Source organism: Suncus etruscus, chromosome X, assembly GCF_024139225.1.
Source record: "Suncus etruscus isolate mSunEtr1 chromosome X, mSunEtr1.pri.cur, whole genome shotgun sequence".
In the NCBI taxonomy this organism is placed as follows: domain Eukaryota; kingdom Metazoa; phylum Chordata; class Mammalia; order Eulipotyphla; family Soricidae; genus Suncus; species Suncus etruscus.
The window spans coordinates 47,911,991-47,936,820 of NC_064868.1; the positions used below are offsets into that span (position 1 = coordinate 47,911,991).

At 40.7% G+C, this 24,830-nt stretch overlaps 1 protein-coding gene across 7 annotated transcripts in view; it reads left to right on the forward strand.

The window, feature by feature from the left end:
* The first annotated feature begins 24,271 nt into the window (after window positions 1-24,271).
* KDM6A (lysine demethylase 6A) overlaps window positions 24,272-24,830 on the forward strand; it is a 126,003-nt gene continuing 125,444 nt past the window's right edge. For 5 of the 7 annotated variants that reach the window (XM_049767150.1, XM_049767147.1, XM_049767151.1 and 2 more), the window contains exons 1-2: window positions 24,281-24,441; window positions 24,627-24,690. In XM_049767150.1, the coding sequence (XP_049623107.1) occupies window positions 24,281-24,441; window positions 24,627-24,690 (225 nt within the window). Of the gene's footprint in view, window positions 24,442-24,626; window positions 24,691-24,830 lie in introns of all 7 variants that reach the window. The other 2 variants (XM_049767152.1, XM_049767149.1) reach the window with 1 other exon arrangement.

Genomic DNA, 24,830 nt, shown 5'->3' on the forward strand with positions numbered 1-24,830 from the left:
CTGGTACTCTTCAGGTGTTCAAGATTTGAGGGCATACATTATCCAGCTCTGGGAACTTCTCAGCAATGATATATTTAACTATTGCTTCTTCATAGGGTTTTCTCCCAGGCTCTCTGTGACCCCCAATGATGCTTCTGCTTTTTCTCTTGAATTAATCCCAAAGTTTTTTTGTCATCTGTTCACTTATTTTGAGAATATTTTCAATCTTCTCTTGTTTTTTGGATATTTTCTGCACTTTATCTTAGAGCTCCCTGATTCTGTCATTTGCTGGTAAGACCTTTCAGTGAAGTTTTTATTTCAGTTATTAAGTTTTCAGTTCTAAAATTTGTTTGTATTTTTCTTATTTCTACTCTAATATCCTCTTGTGTTGTATTAGCAGTCTGTTCTGTTATTTCTTTGAGCTCATTGGACATTCTAAGCATTTCCACTCTGAACTCCATTTTAAAGAGGTTATATAGGGGGTTACTAGTGATTGGATCTGCAGGATTGCAATCTTCGCCCAGGTGTGGTTGCACTTTGCACTGCTTTACCATGGTTCCTTTTGTAGACTCAAGGCGCTTTTCAATGTCAGTCCTCTTCACTGCCAGGGAGGCCTCAGGGGAGCTTATGTGAGAGGTTATCTTGTGGCCACATAAGAAGCAGCCAGCTCAGAAGCCCTGAGTGTTGCCTCTATCTATCATTGCCTTAACCAATGGATTATGTACTCTTCCCTCTAGCCTCTGTTCCTGCTCACTAAAAATCTGCACCCATATATGTGGCCTCTACCTTTCCCCCTAATTTTTATTATAACATTGTGATTTAACAAGTTGTTCAGTCATTGAAGACTTTAAATGTTCAAATACACCAATGTAATTCTTCCCTTAACTAGTGTCCTCATTCTCCATCCACTACCATAGTCTGCCTCCATGGAGGAACAAATTTACTTCATGAATCAGGGGTCTCAAACTCACGGCCCGCAGGCCATTTGCGGCCCTCTGTACAACATTTTGTGGCCCTGCCCTAGAGGAATCTTTTTTTGTTTTGTTTTGTTTTAGATGTTTGGGTCACACCCCCCAATGTTCAAGGCTTACTACTGACTTTGCACTCAAGGATCACCCCGACTTTGCCTCCTGTGGCCCCATGTAAATTGAGTTTGAGACCCCTGCCAGCACAAAGTTAAATGGAATTATCAAAAATTTAGATAAGCAGGGCCGAAGAGATAGCATGGAGGTAAAGTGTTTGCCTTTCATGCAGAAGGTCATTGGTTCGAATCCCAGCATCCCATATGGTCCCCCGAACCTGCCAGGAGCAATTCCTGAGTATGGAGCCAGGAGTAACCCCTGAGAACTGCCGGGTGTGACCCCCCCAAAAAAATTTAGATAAACATACGTAAATTTTAATTTTTTGGTTTTTGGGTCACACCCAGCAGTGCTCAGGGGTTACTCCTGGCTCTACGCTCAGAAATCGCCCCCAGCAGGCTCAGGGGACTATATGGGATGCTGGGATTTGAACCACCGTCCTTCTGCATGAAAGGCAAACACCTTACCTTCATGCTATCTCTCCGGCCCCGTAAATTTTAAATTATTGTTACATCTTTCCATGTGACTAAAGTCAGTGACTAAGGATTTATTGGACTGTGGTTGGTGCTAGTTGTTCCTCCTGTGTTACTGTTCAGGTTCACCAAAGTTAGTAGATGATTATGTAACTTTCCCATCAGACTTCTTATGATACCACTGGACTAACACTAAATAAAATATTTAAGTGTCTTGCAGCTACATGGTCCAACATTTATAAATATAAAGCAAATTTGGTGGCTTGGAAGTTTGATAAGGTTAATAAGTTGATAAGTTTAATAAGGTTAAGTTATGGGCTGACTACTGGAGAATGTAAAGGGTAGTATTGGACTGCTGTAGTTCATGAGAAGGGGGAATCTGCCTACCCCCTTTTATAAGAATGCCACAAATTTATCATTCAGGGTCCAAATAACTGAGAAGTATTGAAGGCCATTATTTTCTTTGTAGCTTTCTGAAGGAGCTGAGTCATTTTTCTCTCTACCTCTTTCTTTAACTTATTTTTCCTTCCTTTCTCCCCCCACAATTCCTCTCTTTCTATTATATACCTCTTCCTCTCTCCTTCCTTCTCCAGGACCTAGACATGGAAAGCATGTTCTCTTCTTCTGTATTACATCCCTGACCCCTGCAACATGTATTGTAATTATATCCTTATATATTTTAAGTAGTTGGCTATTTTTCTACCTTGTCAATCTTTCCATCTCATTCTATTGGATTTTCATCTTAATCCAATCTCTTCATTCCTTCTGTTTCATTTTTATAGGAGCTTTCATTATGCCCACAAGTTTTAAATGTTTTCTCCTTGACTCTGGGAAATAAGAGTTTTCATTTTTTAACCCCCCCCCCATTTTCTGTGCTCTTCTTCTAAATCTGTGTTAGTCTCCTTTCCCACAAATAAGACAAGGTTCCCCAGTTCCCATCCACATCCGAAGGCTGCAAGAGCAGCACCTGGTCTGTGGTACATAAGGGAACTAGCAGCAGGGCTGACCAAATATGTGGTGAGTTCCTCAGGCCCCCAAAGGTGGCAGAGATGTTCATACAGCTCGTGGCCCTGAAAAGAACCAGCAGAAAAACTGACCACCAGCAAAGTGACCTTCCCCCAAACTGCTCAAAGCCCATGCTCATATTCTCTGGTTAATGAACGCCAGCACAACACTTAAAAAACACCACACTTGAAAGAAGTCAATCGGGAAAGAATGCAAAAACACATCTATATGTAAAGTATGATGATGGTAGCTCTGCAGACCCAACAAGTATCTACCACCTATATAATCTCTCCAATAAAGACTTTAGAGAGGAAATCTGAAGAATTCTGAAAGAACTTAAGGAACCCAAGAAAGGGGGAAACAAAACACAAATAAGAGTAAAGAGGGTATTAAAGTAGAAATAAGAAAAATTCAAACTGAAATATCAGGACTGAAAAACTTGGTAGGTAAAAATTAAAACCTCTCTGGAAAGCCTGATCAACAGAGTAAGAGCAGCTGAGGACAGAATCAGTGAGCTGCAGATAGCTGAATAAGAATTGTATATAACAGATGAGGTATGGAAAGAGCCTTAAAACAAAGGATCAAATAATGTAAAAAATCCACAAAGAATGTGAACAAAAAATTTCTGCTATGTGACCTGAAATACGGCAGATATCCTGAACCTTCTCTATGATCTCCTGCAGCCTGGGATTTTGATAATCTCCACCATTGTTCCCCAGACACTTCTTCAGAGGTGAGAAGTCTCTGGTAGTAAATCTGGTTTCTGCTGTGTGACCTAAAACACGGCAGACGTCCTGGGCCTTTTCACTCATGTCTATGGCCTGAGATTTTGATATTCTCCACCATTGTTCCTTGAGGCCTCTTCTTCATCAGAGGTGAGCAGTCCCACCCACAAAAGGTGAGGGCTTCGATTCACTTCACAGCTTCGTGCATCTTATTGCCAATGAACACCACCACAATCCACAATACAATCGTGACAATGGGCAAACAACCCAGGCCAACACCAGGCATAGAGAATGAAGATGGCAACTCTGATGACCCAAAAACTGCCAACCACCTAGTTATTCTCTCAGATATGATGTTTAGAGAAGAAATACTGAGGATGTTCATAGAATCAAAGAAAGCCTAGATCAAGTTGAATGGAACACAAATAAGAATCAAGAGGATATGAAGAAAGAAAGCAGAAAATTCCAACCTAAAACAACAGGTCTGAAAAACTAAGTAGACTACTTGAAAACCTCAGTAGAAAACTTCTCCAACAGGTTAACAACAGAAAAAGACAGAATCAGTGATCTTAAAGATGAGATGCAAAACAAAAAAATATAGCAGAAGAGATTGGAAAAAGCCTTAAAGCAAATGATAAGACAATGGAAAAATTACTTAAAGAGTGTGGACCAATGAAAATAGAAGTCTTTGATAAGCTCAACAGAAACAACATAAGAATCATTGGAGTCCCTGAGACCCAGGAAAAAAATTCCTGGAAAGAATCAATAATCAAGAATATCATTGAAGGGGCTGGAGCTGTGGTGCTAGAGGTAAGGCATCTGCCTCCAAGCACCAGATTAGGACAAACAGCAGTTAGATTCCCCCCACATCCCATATCATCCCTCCAAGCCAGAAGTAATTTCTGAGCACATGGCCAGGAGTAACCCCTGAGCATCAATGAGTGTGGCCCCAAACAAAAAACAAACAAACAAAACAAAAAGAATATCATTGAAGAGAAACTCCTAGAGCTAAAAAGTGCATGTAATCAAATCCTGCATGTCCAAAGAATACTAGCTAAAAGAGACCCGAAGAAAAGCACCCCAAGACACATCATAGTCACAATGACAAATCCCACAGACAGATATAGAATAATGAAAGTAGCAAGATCAAAAAGGGAATAACATTCAAAGGAACATCTTTAAGATTTACAGAAACCCTCAAGGTCAGAAGGCAGTGATGGAATATAGTGACAAAACTCAATGAAATGAATGTTTCATCTAGAATACTGCACCCAGCCAGACTCACATTCAGGTTTGAAGTAAGTATACATAGCTTCATGAATAAACAACAGCTCAGAAACTTTACAGACTCAAACCAGCCTTAAAAAAACCTAAAAGGTCTACTTTAAGACAAGACAGCAAACAGACATACCAAACGTCTACACAAAGATGGCTCTAACTCTAACTCTAATTATCTCTCTCAACCTCATTGGACTAAATGTCTGTGTTAAGAGACACAGAATGGCATAATAGATTAAAAAAAAACTAACCCCAACCTTCTGCTGCATACAAGAAACACTTCTGTGAGCCGGAGAGATAGCATGGAGGCAGGGAGTTTTTCTTGAATGCAGAAGGACAGTGGTTCGAATCACGGCATCTCATATGGTTCCCTGAGACTGCTAGGAGGATTTCTGAGTGTAGAGCCAGGTGTAACCCCTGAGAGCTGCCAGGTGTGACCTAAAAAACAAAACAACAAACAAAAAGAAACACTTCTGAATAGTCAAACAAGCATAGGCTCAAAATCAAAAGTTAGAGAAAAATCATCCAGGCAAACTACTCCCTTAAAAAAGATGGAGTGGCCATATTAATAATAGGTGACACAAACATTAGACTCAGAGAAGTTATAAAAGACAAAGATCATTATTTTATACTAATCAAAGTATATGTACATCAGGAAGAATTCACACTACTAAACTTACATGCAACCATTGAGAAACCAGCAAAGTATTGACAAATCTGAAAGAATACTTCTATATAGCAACACAATAATAGTGGGAGACCTCAACATTGCCCTGCCATCCCTTGATATTTCAACCAGGCTGAAACTCAACAAGAATATACTAGTTCTAAAAAGCAAAATGGAGGAAACTGAGCTACTAGATATATAGGGCACTCCATCACCAGAAAACTAGACACAGTCCTCTCTAATGCACATGGGTCATTCCCAGGATAGACCACATGCTGGCCAATACATCTTATCTCCATAAAGTCAAGAGGATAGAAATTTTACAGTCTACTATCTCAGATCATAAGGAACTAAAATTTGATATGAACTACAAAGGGACACAAAAGAAAAACTTTAACACCTGGAAATTAAACAGCACACTGCTGAACAACCAGAGGCTTAGATATGAAATCAAAAAGAAAATAAAAAACTCCTGGAAGCAAATGCCAGTGAAGACACAAATTATAAGAATTTATGGGACACAGCAAAAGCGTTACTAAGAGGAAATTTTATAGCTTTGCAAGCACACATCAGAAAGAAAGAAGTGGCTTACATATAAAGCTTAATGACACAGCTTCTAAAATTAAAAAATGTTCAACAAAAGGAAGCAAATATAGGTAGGCAAAAGGAAATAACAAAGCTTAGAGCAGAAATCAATGAAGTGGAAATAAAAAGAAATCTGAAAGATAAACTGTTGTGTATGTAAATATTTTATGGGATTATTATGTTACTGACCCTACCCGGATGGTGATTGTACCCTACCCTAGGGTGTTACCTGGCATTCTGCCCCCACCCTAGAGTGGTACCTGATTCTGCTTCCACCATTGGGTGGTATCTGATCCCACCATTGGGTGGTACCTGATTCTGGGGGATAAAAACAAGGGTCTGTGGAAGGCGAGAGGCTTTTTGCTGGAACTAAGGCTGAGACTTTGGACTTCAGTCTTGTCCACCGAATAAAGCTAATATTTCCACAAGCCTGACTGTCTGCGAGCTGTTTACCCGCCATTTCACCTCAGAACCGTCGGCTGGACGGGGTGGCAGATTCCTGGAGGGGAAAGACGACATCCTCCATCCCTCCATCAGTCAACCTCTTTAGGGGCTGACTTGCAACAATCAACAAAAGCCAAAGTTGGTTCTTTGAAAAAATAGACAAGATTGATAAACCACTAGGAAAAGTCACAATGAAAGGGAGAGAGAAACTTAATAAACAGGATTATAAATGAAAAAGGGGAGATCACTTACAAATACTGCAGAGATTCAAAGGGTCATCAGAAACTACTTAGTGAAACTCTGCCCAAAACATGAGAACCTGGAAGAAATGGATAAATTCTTGGCCTCTCTTTTTTTGTTTTTGTTCTTGTTTTGGGGCCACACCTGTGACACTCAGGGGCTATTCCTGGCTATGCGCTAAGAAATCGTTCCTGGCTTGGGGACCATATGGGATTCCGAGATATTGAACTGTGGTCCATTCTAGGTCAGCTACTTGCAAGGCAAATGCCCCAGCCCTGCACCACCACTCCAGCCCCAAATTCTTGTTCTCTTATAACTAATCTTCCATAGTTGGATCAGGATAATCTGGCCTATCTAAACAGACCCATCACAATTGAAGAAATTAAAATGGTAATCAAAAATCTTCCCCAAATCAAAAGCCCAGGCCCAGATGGATTCACTATCAAATTCTTTCAATCTTTTCTAGAGGAACTACTACCAATTCTTTTCAGAATTTTTCAGGAAATTGAAGAAACAGAAATACTCCCAAATAGTTTTTATGAAGCTTTCCTCATGCTGATATCAAAATCAGACAGAGATGCTGCAAAAAAAAGGAAAGAAAAGAAGAAAGAAAGAAAGAAAGAAAGAAAGAAAGAAAGAAAGAAAGAAAGAAAGAAAGAAAGAAAGAAAGAAAGAAAGAAAGAAAGAAAGAAAGAAAGAAAGAAAGAAAGAAAGAAAGAAAGAAGAAGGAAGGAAGGAAGGAAGGAAGGAAGGAAGGAAGGAAGGAAGGAAGGAAGGAAGGAAGGAAGGAAGGAAGGAAGGAAGGAAGGAAGGAAAAGAAAGAAAGAAGGAAGGAAGTAGGAAGGAAGGAAGAAAGAAAGAAAGAAAGAAAGAAAGAAAGAAAGAAAGAAAGAAAGAAAGAAAGAAAGAAAGAAAGAAAGAAAGAAAGAAAGAAAGAAAGAAAGAAAGAAAGAAAGAAAGAAAGAAGGAAGGAAGGAAGGAAGGAAGGAAGGAAGGAAGGAAGGAAGGAAGGAAAGAAGGAAAGAAGAAAAGAAAAAACTACAGACCAATATTCTTGATGAATATAGATGCAAAGATCCTCAATGAAATTCTGACAAATAGGATCCAACACCTCATCAAGAAGGTCATACACCATGGCCAAGTAGTTTTTATTCCAGGAATGCAAGAATGTAAAATATGTAAATCAATCAACATAATATACCATATAAACAAAAGGAAAAATAAAAACCATATGATCAAATCAATAGATGCAGAGAAAATATTCGGTAAGATCCAACACACATTCATGATAAAAATTCTCAACAGGATGGGAATAAAAGGAACTTTTCTCAATATAGTCACGGCCTTTTTTCAGACTCCACAAGATAATGGTACAACATGAAAATGTGCCCTGCCGGTGCAGTGGGGCTAGAGGTAAGATGTCTGCTTTGCCAGAGCTAGCCTAGGATGGACCGTGGTTCAATCCCCCGGTGTCCCATATGGTCCCCCAAGCCAGGAGTGACTTCTGAGTACATAGCAAGGAGTAACCCTGAGTGCCACCGGTTGTGGCCCAAAAACAAAAAACAAAAAAAGAAGAAAAAAAGAAAATGTGCCCTGGATCTTATCCCCTGCTCAGACTATCTCTTTTCTTTCCTTTTTTTGGCAGCATCTCTGTCTGATTTTGATATCAGCTTGAGGAAAGCTTCATAAAAACTATTTGGGAGTGTTTCTGTTTCTTCAATTTCCTGATATCTATATTTTCTTTGTATGTTTACTTCCTTAATAGTTATAACTCTTAGTGTTTATTTCCATATGTAGAGTAGCCCCCAACTGTTTTTATTTTTTCTTTTGTTTTTATTTTATTATTTTATTTGCTTGGACTTCCTTTGGTTCTGTTAGTAGGAAATTCTAGTAGAAAAGTCTTGCTTGGAATAATAGCTCAGGTCAAAATCAAGCCATAGAGATTGTATAGCTTGTTATTTTTACCCCCAAATGCACCAATAATATAATCTGGCATCTTTGTGTGTGTGTGTGTGTGTGTGTGTGTGTGTGCGCGCGCGCGCGTGCATAGGCACACTAAAATGGAGGATTCCTATGTATAAAATAAAGTTCTTATCTAATAGAGATAAGAACTCATGAATTTTTATAATGTAGGGGTGCCTTCCACCCTGAACAATCATTATGGGGACTTTACTTAGACCTCTTGTGATTGAACATTGACCATCAACCTCAAACCCTGGATCCCAGCCTTAGAACTGGCATGGTTCCCTGCACCAGCAGCAGGAATAAAACTCCCCCCAACAAGGCCTTAATACTGTCTGGCACAAACTTGTGCCAGGGTAGATTCATATGATACCCTGATGACAAGAAAGCAGTAACAACTCGATCTAACGCAGGTTGTCCTACTTTACCACCTAAATGTGAGATGAAATCAGAAGACCCTTCGTCCTAGGATCTGTGCAAAAACCAAGATCACTAATTACAGAAAACTAATTACAACAACCTTGACTGAGCAGAACTTTTCCTAGGACCAGAAAAAAAAGACTTTGGGATTTGACAAATAACATGTCCTGAGTCTGTAATCAGTCTCATGGCAGTATGCTTAAATGGTACAGACACCCTGTATGTCTTAGGCCAAGAGAATTTCCTTTCTAACTCCCCCAAAGTTTACTGGGCCTGTGGAAAAACAAAACAAATCAAAGCAAAACAAAAATAAAACTTCCCACATCTGCATCCCATTTGTCCTTTATTCCCTTCTTTTAAATTTACATTTATACCTTCTAGATAGGGGCCCTCACCTTTTTTACAGAATCACAGAACATGAATCATCTTGTTCTGCCTCATATTTATGTCTTCTTAAAAACTGAGAAAAAGAAAATAAATAGTGGAAGGGACCAAGGGGCCAAGCGTTCTCAGTAGTATAGAGTGGAAATAAAATGTGGTCATCCTTAAATACCCAAACCAATGTCAACGACAGTAGAATCAAAAGACCCCAAAATACAACAAACTTACACAAAATAGACCTGTTACACTAACAGTCAAGGGGGCTAAGGGTAGAGATATGGGATGCATGCTGGGAACTATAGTGGAGGGAGGTCAACACTGTTGGTGGGAATGGTCCTAATTCACTGTCACTATGTAACTCTAATACAACCGTGTAAGACTTGTGATTCATATTGGTTTCAATTAAAGAAAAAACTGGAAATGAGCTCCCATATTATCCAGCAATACCACTCTTAAGGATATACCCTAGGAATACAAAAACACAGTACAAAAATGCCCTCTGCACTGCAATGTTCAGTGCAGCTCTATTTACAATAGCCAGATCTGGAAACAACTCAGGTCTGCAACAAAAGATGAGTGGCTAAAGAAATAGTGGTATGTCTACACAATGTACTACTATGCAGCTGTTAGAAAAAATGAAGTTATGAAGTTTGCGATAACTTGGATGTACACAGAGAGTATCTTGTTGAGTGAAATGAGTCAGAAGCAGAGGATAGACATAGAATATTCTCACTCACCTGTGAGATATAAGCAAAATGAAATAATATGGTAATAATATTCAGTGTTAATAGAGATGAGTGCAGGAAGAACCAGCTCATAATATGAAGCTTATTACAAAGAGTGGTGAACACAGTTGGAGCACTAACTGCACTGACAACTACCATGACAAGGATAGTGAGAGAAAGAACAGTAGAATGTTTCTTTAGAAGACAGGAAGGGGGTGAATAGGGAAATTGTGATCATTGGTGGCAGGAAAGTTACACTGGTATAGGGTGGTATACATTCGATGACTGAAACCCAAATACAAACATTTCTATAACCACGGTGCTTAAATAAATTATTAAACAAAACCCAAAAAATACACAAATAAATCATACACTCAAGGTTTATTCCTTGATCTGCACTCAGAAATTAGTGATGGTGGACTTGAGGAACCATTATGGGATGCTGGGGGTTGAACTATAGTTGACTGTGTGTAAGGCAAATACCCTACCACTTCCTCTACTATTGCTCCAGCCCCAAAAGCAAAGACTTCTTTAAGGACCTTTAAGAAGCTGCTTTTAAATTTTGAGCAAAATTGGCTACATATTTTGCAGAGAAATCTCATGGAAAATGAGAACTTGGGGCCTCCTGTTCAAAAATTAGTTTTTCAAATCAGTGACAGCAAAGCAATAAAACAATATATAGATCTTGGGGAAATAGCTTAGAATATCTGCCTTAACATGTTAATATTTCCAGTACTGCTGTAAATATTGAGCAATAGTTACAGCCAGAATTTGCATGAGAGCCTCAATTAAAGAGAATGTACTATATTAATGCAAGAACTACATTAAAGAAGTGTAACTTTTGGAGGCTACCACAACTGAAACATACAAGCACTACATCCAGGCATTAGTATGATTCTGGATAACAGCAACAAGAAAGGGATAGGAAAAATATCTCCAAAATAAGCACCCAAGGGAATTGGAAAGATAGTATAGGGTTAGGGCACTTACTTGCCTTGCACGTGGCTGACTCAATTTTGATACTAACCACTTCATACAGTCCTTCATGCTTTGCCAAAAATGAGCACTGAGGATTAAGCCTGAGCACTGAGCACTTCTGGGTGTGGTCCTCAAAACAAAACTAAACAAAAAAAAGTAAACATACAAGTGAATAATTAAACCAATATAAACTGTCTTATCATATTGCCCTGAATGTACTGGTATCTACTTATTATTATATGAAAGTGGTCTATGGTAGCTTCTCTCTTTAAATGAAAATTTTCTTTCTATATCTCTCAATTTGTTATTTCCTATAACAGAAAAGAGAAGCCCCCAGAAGTTGTAGAGATAGAGATGGAAATCATTACTCTCAAAATAGACTCCAAGTATAGTGAAACTGACTTTTCTAGATGGTTTAGGCAACAAACCATTCTGTGAATTGGAAAACAGATCATTAAGGGATTGAGTGTGTGGCTAAATAAGTGACCTTTTTCAGTCAGTATCTTTGAGAAAACAAAGCCAAGGTAAACCATGATTGGAATTTTTTTTAATCCAGCCATTTAGGACCATCTGCCTCACATTTATGAACAGTTTTATTCAGATTCAAGTCTTGGGTTACAGGTCAGAGCACTACTGTATTTTTGGAATTTGGGTGAAATTAGCACAAAATTTATTTGAGGGCAGATAGCAATATATCATTTTGAGTTTTAAATCTCCCTGGAACCAATTAGTTCAAGGACTGGTGAACACATCTTAGCAGTTCCATTTAGAGAGAACTTTCTTGGCTTTTTTAAAAATATCTCTCCCTATTGATTGAAAAGATAGTTCATTGGGATGAGTACATCCTTTGCATTTGGATGATCCCCATGATCTCTTGAGTTCACCTAGAGAAAGCCTTGAGCACAGAGTTGGAAATAATCCCAAAAGCTGACACTCTCCCTGCCCTTACACACACATATATCCACACATATATATGTATATATACATATACACATATATATGTATTATATATATTTGTAGTTATTCCATGTAGACTATTCACAGAGTCTCAGTTTTTAGTCACTTTAAGCAAGGCATTAGTCTTCAAATGAACAAGAAGTATCAGTTTTATTTGGTAACTCATGGAGGACCAAGTAAAACAAGTTAGTTAATTGTCTTGTTTAAAAATTATTGATGAGGGCCCGGAGAAATAGCACAGTGGCATTTACCTTGCAAGCAGCCGATCCAGGACCAAAGGTGGTTGGTTTGAATCCTGGTGTCCCATATGGTCCCCCGTGCCTGCCAGGAGCTATTTCTGAGCAGACAGCCAGGAGTAACCCCTGAGCAACGCCGGGTGTGGCCCAAAAAAACAAAAAACAAAAAAACAAAAAACAAAAAATTATTGATGAGCTCCTAATGCCTTCAAATATTTAAGCAAGTATTTTCTCAGAAAGGCAGATAGTCTTAAATTTATTTTTTCTGGACACATGTTGGCTGTTACAATCAAACATAACTTAATTAAGCAGGTTTTCTTATTTGGCTAAGAAAATTAATTTGGTTGCAGTCTCATTTTCATTTTGTTTAAAATCTCTAATTGTCCTCACTGTTGCTTTCCTGTCAGTTGGGAAATTTGTGATGAGTATAATTTGATAATGTTGACATATATTGTATTCTTTTAGTAAAGCTATAGTGCTTTTGCATAATAAATGCTTTGCCATCTGAGAGGTGCTTGCCTTGCACACAGGGTTGATCCCCAACACCCATATGAAAACCTAGGCACCTCCAGGAGTATTTCCTGAGTGTAGAACCCTGAGCAGTGCTGGGTATGGCACAAGAAAGAAAACAAAAAAAATCTTTTCCATCAAACTTTATAACAAAATAATCCATTCTTCACCATAGATTAAAAATATAATATATGAAGTGTGTTTTTCTCTTTTTCCTTGTTTTAACATGACAGGTGTGCACTAGTAATAAACACAGTTATAGTTTATACATACTGCACACACTTGAAACACTGTCAAGTTATAACAGTATCACTATAATTTGTAGGATACTAAACAAAGTGTAAAGCTCTATGAGAGCATTACATAAATCCTCTGGTGCAACTATTCAACTCTGTTATTCATGAATATAGTTATTAGTGATATATAGATGAATAAGCATGACTGATGACTGTGTTCTAATAAAGCTTTATTTATTGACACTAAAAAGAGAATGTCATTTAATTTTCATATGCTTGAGTTGTTAAAAATAAGAAGGCATCTCTTTTGACCTGTAGATTATAGATTCTTGGCCTCTAGTTTAGCCAGCCGATACTCATTGAGCATGTTGCCATGTGCAGAGAGCGCAGGTGGAAGGAAATATGTTTAAAGCTGCATTGTGACCACCATTAACCATCTTACAGTTTCTGTTTCTGTTTCTGTGCTTAAAACCACTATAACCATTAGTATTTATTATTTATAACTTTATAACTCTTCTAATATTTTTTACTTCAACTCCCAATTCTTCTCTTATCCTATCTTCAACCATACTGAACTTCTTGGATTTATTTGGACTCTCATAGTCTTATATTTATGTCCCTCAAAGGTTTGTTGTTGCCCCTGGCTGAGAGACAAACGCCATCATTCCTCCATTATTATTTCTACCAAATACATCTTCTATTCTTTAGAGCTATATCTGGTCACTAGGCTGACAAAAATGATTTTTCTAGAGTATCCACAGAAATGTGGATGCATCTTATATAGCTCATGTCACTTACAAAAGTGTAAAATTTATTTATATAACTCTCTAATCAAGAGATCAAGATAGAAACTATAAATTTGGGGAGTTTTCCACCATTATTTCTTGGCATATACTTTTTGGACCCTGCTCTAGCCTTTGTGGGGATGCTGATGACACAAGAGATTGCATTTTGTTAGTTTTTCAGATCCCTGAGGTTTTGCATATTATTTTTCTAATCTCTTTTTGTTATTAAGATTCACCAATTTGAGTCCTAATCCCCTCTAGCAAGCTCAAATAGGGCCTCTTCTTCAGCCTCCCCTCAATCTCTTTCTGGATTCCAGTGTCATCACTGTTCATCTGCACTTTGGGGCCAGCCAGGTTGGTGTCGGAAAGGGAATAGGGAACCTCACAACTTACTCCCTTCCACCAAATGCAAACGGGGCTGTCTTTTTGGGTCTTTCCCAGCATCCTTCTCAGTCCCAGTGTCATTGCTAAATCTTTGTTCCCTGGGGACTGTGAGGTCTCTGGGAGGGAACAGGGAGGCTCCAGTCCTAATCCTCTCTACCAAGAGTGAACAGGGCCTCCTCTGCAGTCTACCCTCAGTCTCCTTCTGGATTCCAGTACCATCACTGAAACCCCTTTCTTCCCATCAGTCCTCCTTTTCCCTAACCACACAGATGCTAGTGCGTCCGTGCAAAGTCATCTCAATATATATCATAGACTTCCTGGCAGATTGGATCTAGCACTTCTTTTAACACCCTGATACTCCAGAATTCCAAACCATATAATGCAAAGATCAATGGGGAAGCAGAATAAAGCATCTACTGTGGGTGATATGGAGAAAAATCCTGGAAAAACTCCAAGTCCACCCAAATGCCTGAACCTTATAGATAAGGACCTAAAATCAACACTTAATGATTTAGCAATAGAAATTAAAGGGTCACCAAGCATGTGAAATTAAGAAATCTATAGATGAACAATTCAACCAACTCAAAGAAGAACTCTTTCAGAATATGAGAGAATCCATACAAATGGAACTGAAGGAACTAAAAAACATGTTAGCAAACCATAATAGTTGTATTACACAAGTGGATAATCACATAGACAAACTTGAAGACAAATTACAAACCAGCAGTGATAAGTCAAAAAAGAAAAGAGAGACAAAATTCTAGAAGAAAATGTAAGGTACTTAATGAACAAAGACAAAAAAATGATCTCTGAATTGTAAGAATACCAGAAGGGGAAGAAAACTGGAAAAGGAGGGAACAAATAGTGAGGGAGACACTAGCAGAGAACTTCCCCACCCTTGGGAAAGAGACTTATCTACAAATCCAAGAGGCAAAGAGAATGCTAAACAAAATAGATAACAGAGCAACATCAAGACATTTAGTAATCCAAATGGCAAAAACAAAAAGAGAGATCGACTCTTTGAAGCAGGAAGGGAAAAAAACTCTCAAGTATAAAGGAAACAAATAAGAATCAAACAAGATCTTCCTTGAAACAATCCAGGCAAGAAAAGAGTGGAATGACATATTCAAACAGGAAAAGAAACTTTCAACCTAAAGTCCACTACTCAGCGAAATTCTCATTTAAATGGGTTCATTAAGTGTTGATTTTAGGTCCTCATCTATAAGGTTCAGAATGTTAAAAACATTCTCAGACAAAAAAGAACTCACAATATTTGCACTAAAAAAACCCAACCCTCAATGAGCTACTTAAAGAGCAATTACACAAACCAAATTCCAATTTTAACAACAAAAACCCTACACATTATAATGACACAACAGCCCTTTCTGTTAATAGTTTCCATAAATGTCAATGGATTAAACTTTCATGTCAAAAACAAATAAAGGTGTTTAGATTGAGCAGGTGTTCAATCAACTTCTCTTTATAGATTTCTATAATAATGTTCTAATGCTTTTATCCACAGAAATGTGTGCAGAATGTGTTTGGAAACCATGGACTCCCACTATAGTGCTCTCTATAAGTACTTTTAAAGTCTTAATTTTACTATGTCTACAATAACTCCTTGATCTTTTTGTCCACAGTGGTACTTGGAGATATAGGTTAGTCATCCAAGTTCCATATTGCAACACTATACTAGATTAGACTCAGAAGACAGGGCTCATTATGATAATGTTATAACAAAAATTCTAATCTATTCATTTTTTACTTGATTTTATCTGTTAATATAATCTAATGTTTCTGTCTACAGATAGCAATGTGATCTGAAACTGCATGCCATGAACTCCTGTTACAGAGTTACATTGAATATGTTATTGAAATTCGTTTTCAATTGAAGGTAGTTTACTATTATACCATATGCTCATGATTTTAGATTGCTTTTAGATAAGGAACCTGATGCTCAATACCTGCTAGACAATATTTCATGGTGTGGACTTTTCTTACAGTACTCATTACCATAATCACTTACTTTTTTTTTTTTTGGTTTTTGGGCCACACCCTGTGACGCTCAGGGGTTACTCCTGCTATGCGCTCAGAAGTTGCTCCTGGCTTCTTGGGGGACCATATGGGACGCTGGGGGATCGAACCGCGGTCCGTCCTAGGCTAGCGCAGGCAAGGCAGGCACCTTACCTCCAGCGCCACCGCCCGGCCCCAATCACTTACTTTTGTAGACTTGAAAAGTATGATTGTTTTTAAGAATGCTCTCTATATAAGTAATCCACAAAGCCTTTCTTCAGTAAAGTTCACCTTCACCAATCATGATTGGCCTAGAAAATTGAAAACCTTTTCATCTGACTTGCTGGCTTTATATTTTTAAGCTTTCTGTCCCATTTTACCTGGGTCAGCTTTTCAACTGCAACCCATGAATTAATCCTAAGTGTCTGTCTATTTGTGCGCATGAGTGTATGTGTTAGAAACTTCAGTGTCTGTCTAATGTCTATCTGTAATATACATAATATCTGTCTATGTTGTATACTGTCCTTCCCCTGTTATATATAATCCCTCCTCCCCCCCTTCACTTACCACCTTACAAATTCTTTTCTAACCCTTCACTCTTTCATCTCCCATCTGTTATTTCCCCCATTTAACCCTTTTTACCCTCAGTTCTTAACTCCTCAGTAAGCAGAACATTCTCCCCACCCTAGCCAGCTGCCAACCAGCTCCTAAAGATAGATTCTCAGTCAGAGGAGAAGCTGCCACTTCCCCTGCTGCTGATTTGCTCTAGGCAGCCCTTTCCCCTCCCCCCACCTCCCTTCACTATGGACTTCACTGTGGATTGTTGCTTGCTACCAGATTAGGACATTTCCTAATATGTGACTGCTGGGAGCCAATTTTAGACTTCACAAGACTAGTAATACATTGTGGCATTGTTCTTTTTGCATAGCCACATTAAAATGGGAAATCTTATATTGCAAACAAGTTCTTACTAATAGAGAAAGGAACACATAAATTTTATATTCCAGTGGGTCTGAACACTTCATAGTGACTTAGCTAGGTTTCAAATGATTGGACATTGACCATTCACCCCTGAACCTTGGACCCTATCTATAGAAACAGCACTGTTTTCTATACCAGCACCAGGAATCAGACTTCTACTACTGCTGCCCTGGTATTGATTTGTTCCAGAGTGTGTTCATACGACACCCTGATGACTTGGTAACAGCAGCAAACTGATTTCAGGTCAGGGTTCTCTGAATTGCCACCTAATGGTGAGATAAAATCAGAAGATGCTCTGTGTCACCCTGACTTCAACATAGGATCTCTAATGAAACGAGAATCTCTAACTACAGAAAACTTACAGCAAAAATCGTAATTGTGAAGAGCTTATACTGGTACCACAGAGAAAGACTTTGGGGTTAGACAATGTAGCATGCCTGGAGCCTGTAGTTAGTCTTATGCCAGGATACTTCATGAGTAAAGTACCCCTGTTTTTAGGCTAAAGGTTTTTCCTTTCTATTTTCCCCAAATTTTGCTGTGCCTATGCAAACAACTGCCATACACACAAATTTTTTATTATATATTTGATACTTTATCATTAAAAACCGGAAGAGAGCTCACTAAACCTACTATTGTATTAATGACTTTATTAGAGCTACAATAATTTCCACAAATATACTTGCTACTGAACTTTCTTTTTTCTTTTCTTTCATTTTATTTTTTAGTTTTTCTTTCTATTTTCTTTCTTTTTTTCTCAATAACTTTACATAGACTTATCTTAAAACAAATATATTATGATCAGTTATGTCAACTATGTGATACATTTCTTTAAATAAAAAAATTTTTTTTAATTCAGGGCTGGAGAGATACCACAGTGGTAGGGCGTTTGCCTTGCATGCAGCCGATCCAGTACAGACAGTGGTTCAAATCCCAGCATCCCATGTGGTCCCCTGTGCCCACTAGGAGCAATTTCTGAGCATTGAGCCAGAAGTAACCCCTGAGCGCTGTCAGATGTGACTTCCCCCCAAAAAATGATTCACCAATTTGTTTCTGTCCAGACATTTCTGATTCTTTCCTCTATTCTCTCTATTCTGATTTCGATTTTGAACCTATAGTTCAATTTTGGTCATTATATTTTTCAGTTTTAAAATGAACTTGTTTCCCCTGTATCTTCACTTGCTAAAATTTTTTATTTTATAGCTCATCACTTGTTTCAAATGAGTTCATTACTGAATTATTGAAATAACTTTTATGATGGCTGCTATAAAACTTTTGCCAGAAAATTTGAACACTTTATTTGCCTTGGTATTTACATATATTGGTTGTTTTTTCTCATTAAAAATGAGATTATTGGGGCTGAAGTAACAGTACAATTAGGACATTTGCCCTAAGTATGGCCAACCTGGATTCAACCCCTGGCATCCCATATGGTCCCCTGAGTACACCAGGAGTGGTTTCTGAGCCAGGAGCACTGCTGAGAACCACTAGGTGTGGCCCCAAAATCAAAACTAGAAACTAAATAAAATAAAAAAGATCAGATTATCCTAGTTCTTGGTAGATGAGTGATTTTTTAAATTGTAATCTGGGCATTTTGGATATTATGCCATGAGATTCTTGATCTTATCTAAATCTTTAGATTTAGCAGACATCTTGACATTGCTTTGATCAGAGATGGGAAAGTTTTTTGCCTTGTTAATGTGGGGTGAGAGGTGGGGTGTCCAAATTTTCCACTTAATTTTGGTTAACAGAGGAGATGGGGTGAGGTTATTCTAAGAGAGACCTGTTATTGTTGGGTATAGATGAGGTTTCTGGATCCAAACTAGGTCTCCATTGATACTACCATTTCTGGGACATGTAGAAATACCTTATTACTAATCTAATCATTCTTTTCCTGATAACATGGAAATGTTGACCTTGTTACTACTGGGCAGTGGTGATAGTCCTGATTCTTCATGAGGTCTCTCTCTCTCTCTCTCTCTCTCTCTCTCTCTCTCTCTCTCTCTCTCTCTGGTTTTTGGGCCACACCTGGCGATGCTCAGGGGTTACTCCTGGCTGTGTGCTCTGTGTGCTCAGAAATAGCTCCTGGCAGGCACGGGGGACCATATGGGACACTGGGATTTGAACCAACCACCTTTGGTCCTGGATCGGCCGCTGTGCTATCTCTCTGGGCCCTATTTTCTCTTTTTTAAGATGAGTAAACTAAAACTCAAGATATAGTAACTTGTTGAAGGATATTCAGTTTTTTAGTGGTAGGTAGGACCTGAACTTATATTTATAAGATTGCAAAGTTCATTTTATTTTGGCTAGAGTATGTACCTTCCAGATGGGTTTTCGCATGTTTGTTTTTGGGCCACACCTGATGGGGCTCAGGGATTACTCCAGGCTTAGTGGTCAGAAATCACTCCTAGTAGGCTCAGGCGATCCTATGGGAAGCCAGGGATCAAACCTGTGTTGGTTACATGCGAGGCAAATGCCCTACCTGCTGTGCTATTATGCCTCCCTCACCAGATGGGTTTTCAAATTCACTTTGCATAAAATAATTATTATGAAATTATGAATCTCGCTTTTGCATTTCTTTCCTCAGGGAAGGTCCTAAACCTGAGTCTTCATACCTATGCTACGGCTCTTGTCTAAGAGGAAGATGCAATTTGGCCGTGACTGCCATGGAGAGGATTCAAGGAATCTTCTCCTCCTTTTAGGAGTGTCAGATCCTGATTTGGCTCACCGAATGAGGGGAAAAGGGTGAACCCCTTTGCCTGACATGCCCACCCAGTCACGAGCAGTTGTGTTTGTTCAAGCAATTCTTTAATTATTGTCTTAAAAAATGATTAACTGCCTTCTTAAAAAAAAAAACCCTAGCATCAGAGAAACATAAAGAAACTAAAACAACTTACAGAGGAGTTAGTTTTTGATAGAATGCCCTATGCCTTACTGTTTTGCTATCTGTTCTGTTCTCTCAGATGAAAGGAATGTTTGTTTTGGGACATATCTGATGCACAGGAACTTCTAGTGACTTGCTAATCTTTTACCTCGGAAATAACATTCAATGGTTTGTTAAAAAAAGCTTTTCCAAGAAAGAGTTGCTCCAGAGTCCTCCTTTTTGCCCCCTTTAATTGAAGTGTGTCTTTTTAGTCAGACTTTGCCCCCTTAAAGTTTAACCTTTTAATCAGACTTTGGAGAAAACATACAAGTATGGTTATTTGTTGAAGCCCTAAAAGCAAAAGAAAGGCCTGTGAATTGCACATTGTAAAGAAGTTTGTAGATCAAGCTGATGCACTGACAGTATCTAAGCTGCTGTTACCAATGAAGGTATATGCTTAACTGCAGAAAAACAGATGTGAGTTTTTTACATACCACAAAATATTATAACTTGCAAAGTTCTTGCTTAATTATCCAGCTGTAACTTTCAATAAATGGATCCAGATATACCCTCACTTCTGGGCGCGTGACCTCGGTTTCTCATCGCCAACTCCATACACCTACCTTACTGAAGGGAGACCCCCACAAATTCCCTTAGTGTTTGTAAAGAGCAGGCCGTGACAATTTTATATACACATCTGACAGATTCTAAACTATGCAAGAGGGTCAACAAGATAGCTCAAAGGATTGGAATGCTACCTTGACGGGCTTCCAAAACCATTAGTCAGATCAATACCAAAATCATCAGGCCCACACCTGCAGGCTGAGCATTGCCTGGAGTAGTTATGGATCCTGGATTCTGAAAAGAGTTTCTTCCTTTCCCATCTCCACAGTCCCAAAAACTTATAGAGATGTTAGATTAAAAGAAGTGTATTATATACATCAAGTATGATCTTGGCAGCTCTGTAGTTTGAGCCTGGAAGCTCCTCTGCCAGTCATTTCCATGTACAAGTCATTTCCAGCTGTACCACAGCAATGTGTGTGAGCACTACAAAAAGAAGTACAAACCCTGACAAGCACAGCAACTTAAAAGATGTGTGAGATCATAACCAGGAAGTACTACCTCTGCAAGCACGCAGCTCTTACCAAGCAGTGCAACTGTAACTTGTGGGCCTCAAACTATGAGTGTAAGTTCTGGGAAAATGCATGCAAGCCTGGCCACTAAATGATTACAAACCTGGGTAACACTTTGGATGAGTATGTAAGCTCTGCAACCTGATGTGCAAAACTCTGGGAACACGACAGCTAGGGTTTATGAGGACCTTTCAGGCAAACAAGAAACAATAATGGGAAGGAAATAAAAGAAATCAAATTTTAAAAAATTTATGAAAACGGATATCTATAATTTCTGGCCTAGCGTATAATTTACTTTTCCAGGGTCACACAGCATGTGTAGGGTAAGACTGAATCTAAGTTGGATTGACTGTAACTCCATCCATTGCATCCACTTGATACAATTTTGTTGTTACCTACAAATATGTGGAAGATCAGGTTTTTAGGTGTTTTGGGTGATTAGCACTCTAATTCTTGGAAAGGGTTTATGTCAAGTACTGTATATTGGGTGCCAGAGCTATAGTACAGTGGGTAGAGCGTTTGCCTTGCAAACAGGTTGACCTAGGTTCGATTCCTGGCATCCCATTGGTCCCCTGACCTTGCCATTATTAACTTCTGAGCGCAGAGCAAGGAATAAGCCCTGAGCGCTGCTGGGTGAGCCCTAAAACCGAAAAACCCCAAAACAAGAACTGTATATTCCAGAAAGATGGTCTAATATTAGTAGAATTTGTATCTTAAGTGTGTATGTGATAGGGTGAGATAAAGTGGTATCAAAATTTCCCAGGCTTGGAAGGTCTTCTTGTGATAAAGCTAAGGAAGGGAGCCCGGAGAGATAGCATGGAGATAGGGCGTTTGCCTTTCATGCAGAAGGTCATCGGTTCGAATCCCGGCCTCCCATACGGTCCCCCGTGCCTGCCAGGAGCAATTTCTGAGCATGGAGCCAGGAGTAACCCCTGAGCACTGCCGGGTGTGACCCAAAAACCACACACAGACAGACAGACAGACACACACACACACACACACAAAAGCTAACAAAGGATGTATTAATTTAGTTGTAGAAAATCTTTAGCTCTCTATACTCACTTAAGTAAAATGAAATACCATAAAGAATGGAAGATGTGTTTTAGGAAAAGTAACTAAACATGAAATATAGCTTATATAAAACTACAGTTTGTTAGTCTAGTTATTAGTCTCAGGGGAACAATTTAAAACTTCAAAATCATTTGGGGATTTTCATTGTTTCTCACTAACTACTGGTAGGATTTTCACTGAATTCACTGAATTGTTTTTCTTATGTTTTGTCAGTTGGTTATATTATTAAAAATATAGAAGATTATTACATTTCTAATGCCCACTAATATTTTCATATGTCTATTAATATATCCCTAAAGACAGGAGTGGTGGCTTCAAAGGGATCGGTTATACTAAACATTTACTATTAAATTCGTCTTTCATGGGGCCTGAGCGATAGCACAGCAGGGAGGGGTTTGATTCCTGGTATTTTATATGGCCCCAGAAAATTGGTTTGATTCCTGGTATTTCATATGGTTCCAGAAGCCTGCCAGGAGTAATGTCTGAGCTCAGAACCAGGAAGTTACACCTGAGCACCACAGGGTGTGTTCCTCGTCAAAAGTTCTTTCAGAAGAGCATGATGACAATTGTCACTATGTACCTAAAATATTACTGTGAAAGATTTGTAATTCACTTTGGTCAAAATAAAAGTTATTTAGAAAAAAAAGAGAAGAGCAGAATGAGCTCATGGCCTATATTTGTTTTTAAATTTCTGCCCATTGTACTAGTGATGGAACACCAGCCCAGAATTTTATTGCATCTAAGCCTCCATCAGAACAAGAAAGTATTAAAGTTTGTCTAAAGGGCCCGTTTCTGAAGGTAGAAAAAGGCTTTTCTAGCTGGCAAGCTGTGATGATCTTATAAATTCTGTCTTCTCTCAACTCTTCCACGAAGTTCCCACTGAGATCAGGAAGAGAAACTAACATTTTGTCCATCCCATTGAACAACCTTTCAGTGACTTTTCCAATATTATAACGACGTCCCGATAAATGGTAGTACAAAAATGTGATTCCAAAGTACTGCTCAAAGACCGCTTTTAGGCGGTGGCGGCCAGAGTTGGGGAGCCAGACTGCGGGGGTGACTTTTCATTTCTTCCGGAGAGGCCTTTCCCACTGCACTTTTTGCCGGAGTGAGGGGGATCGCAGCCGCAGCGCCGGTCCCGGCCTAAGGCGGCGCCCAAGTATCAGAAAAGGAACCGCTAGCCGCTCCTCAAACTTCCATCGCGGAGGCCATTATTTCTACCAGCGCCTAAAATCTGAGCTTTCGTGGTGCAGAGGTCAGGGGCCATCAGCCGCCTCTGGGCAACACGACCCTTTGCAAAAGCCTCCGAGCTCGGGACCGTGGAGCGCGGGACAGTGCAATTGGAAGACTGAGCCCACTGAGTTCCCAGGGAGAGAAAGGTCCAGAACGAGACCTCGCCCTTCCCTGGCCGCTTCCCTTTCCGCTCCCTCCCAACACCCTCCCCCGCCCTCTTCGAACCCGACCCCACTCCGAGGTGACGCGGCCCGGAGCTCCCATTCTCTGCCCCAGAGTATTTAACTAGCACAACCGAACTGGCTGCTGTCCCTTGGGAGGGGGGAGCAACCTTGTCCCGTGACGGGCAGGCCTACGAGCCAATCACCGGCCAGAATCGGCGTGCAGTTTCGCTTTCCAGCCGTGGCTGCCATGACGGGCGGAGCTTGGGCCGCTAGCAAGTTCAGTGGAGCCGCAGCTGACGTGAGTCAACAAAAGTCACGTGAGAGGAGCGAGCGGCGCCGATTGGCTGGGCCGGCCGGGCGGCGGCGGGGGGGGTCACGGCGGCGGCGTGGGGTGCGCTGTGTGACACAATTACCACAACTTTGTGCTGGTGCCGGGGAAGTTTGTGTCTCGACCGAATTCCCACCCCCGCCCCCGCGTCCCACCGCCCCGCGCTCGCCGGCTCTTCCCGTCGTCCCGCTCGCGGCTGCGTGCCCCTTTCCCGCGATGTGACCCGCGGCGGGGCCGCCGCAGTCGCCGAGCCCGGGGCTTTGGAACCCCGCCGCCGCCTTGGGATTTTGTCGTCGCTGCCGCCCGCGGCGGTGCAGGAGGCGGCGGCGCTAAAGTTGGTGTGCCGCTTCGCGCGGAGATCGGGGCCGAGGTTGCGCGTCCGGGCTTGCCCGGGGGTGGGGGGGGTGTCGGGCTGTCGGCGTTGGAGTTGGGAATTCGCTGCGTTTCCATGAAATCCTGCGGAGTGTCGCTCGCCGCCGCCGCCGCCGCCGCCGCCGCTTTCGGTGATGAGGAAAAGAAAATGGCGGCGGGAAAAGCGAGCGGCGAGAGCGAAGAGGCGTCCCCCAGCCTGACAGCCGAGGAGAGGGAGGCGCTCGGCGGGCTGGACAGGTACGGGGCTCCGCGTCCCCCCCGCCGCGGGCAGCTCCGGACGGGCCGGCGCCCCTCTCCGGGGAGGCTCGAGCCCCGGGCACCCGGCCGGGCTCTCCCCGCTGGAGCCGCCGCGGGGGCCTCCGGCGGGGCTGGGTCGGTGGCCGCCCCGGAGCACTAACGATCCGTTGTGTCTCTCCCCGCAGCCGCCTCTTCGGATTCGTGAGGTTTCATGAAGATGGCGCTAGGATGAATGCCCTTCTGGGGAAGGTAAGGCGGCCGGGGCCCCGCGGCGCGGAATCGGGCTCTCCGCCCGCACCCCGCTCGCCCTGGCGCCCCGGGGCCTCCGCGGCTCATTGTGGCGCTCAGGGGGGCCAGGGCTGCCGGAGAACTCTTCCTCGCCTCTGCTC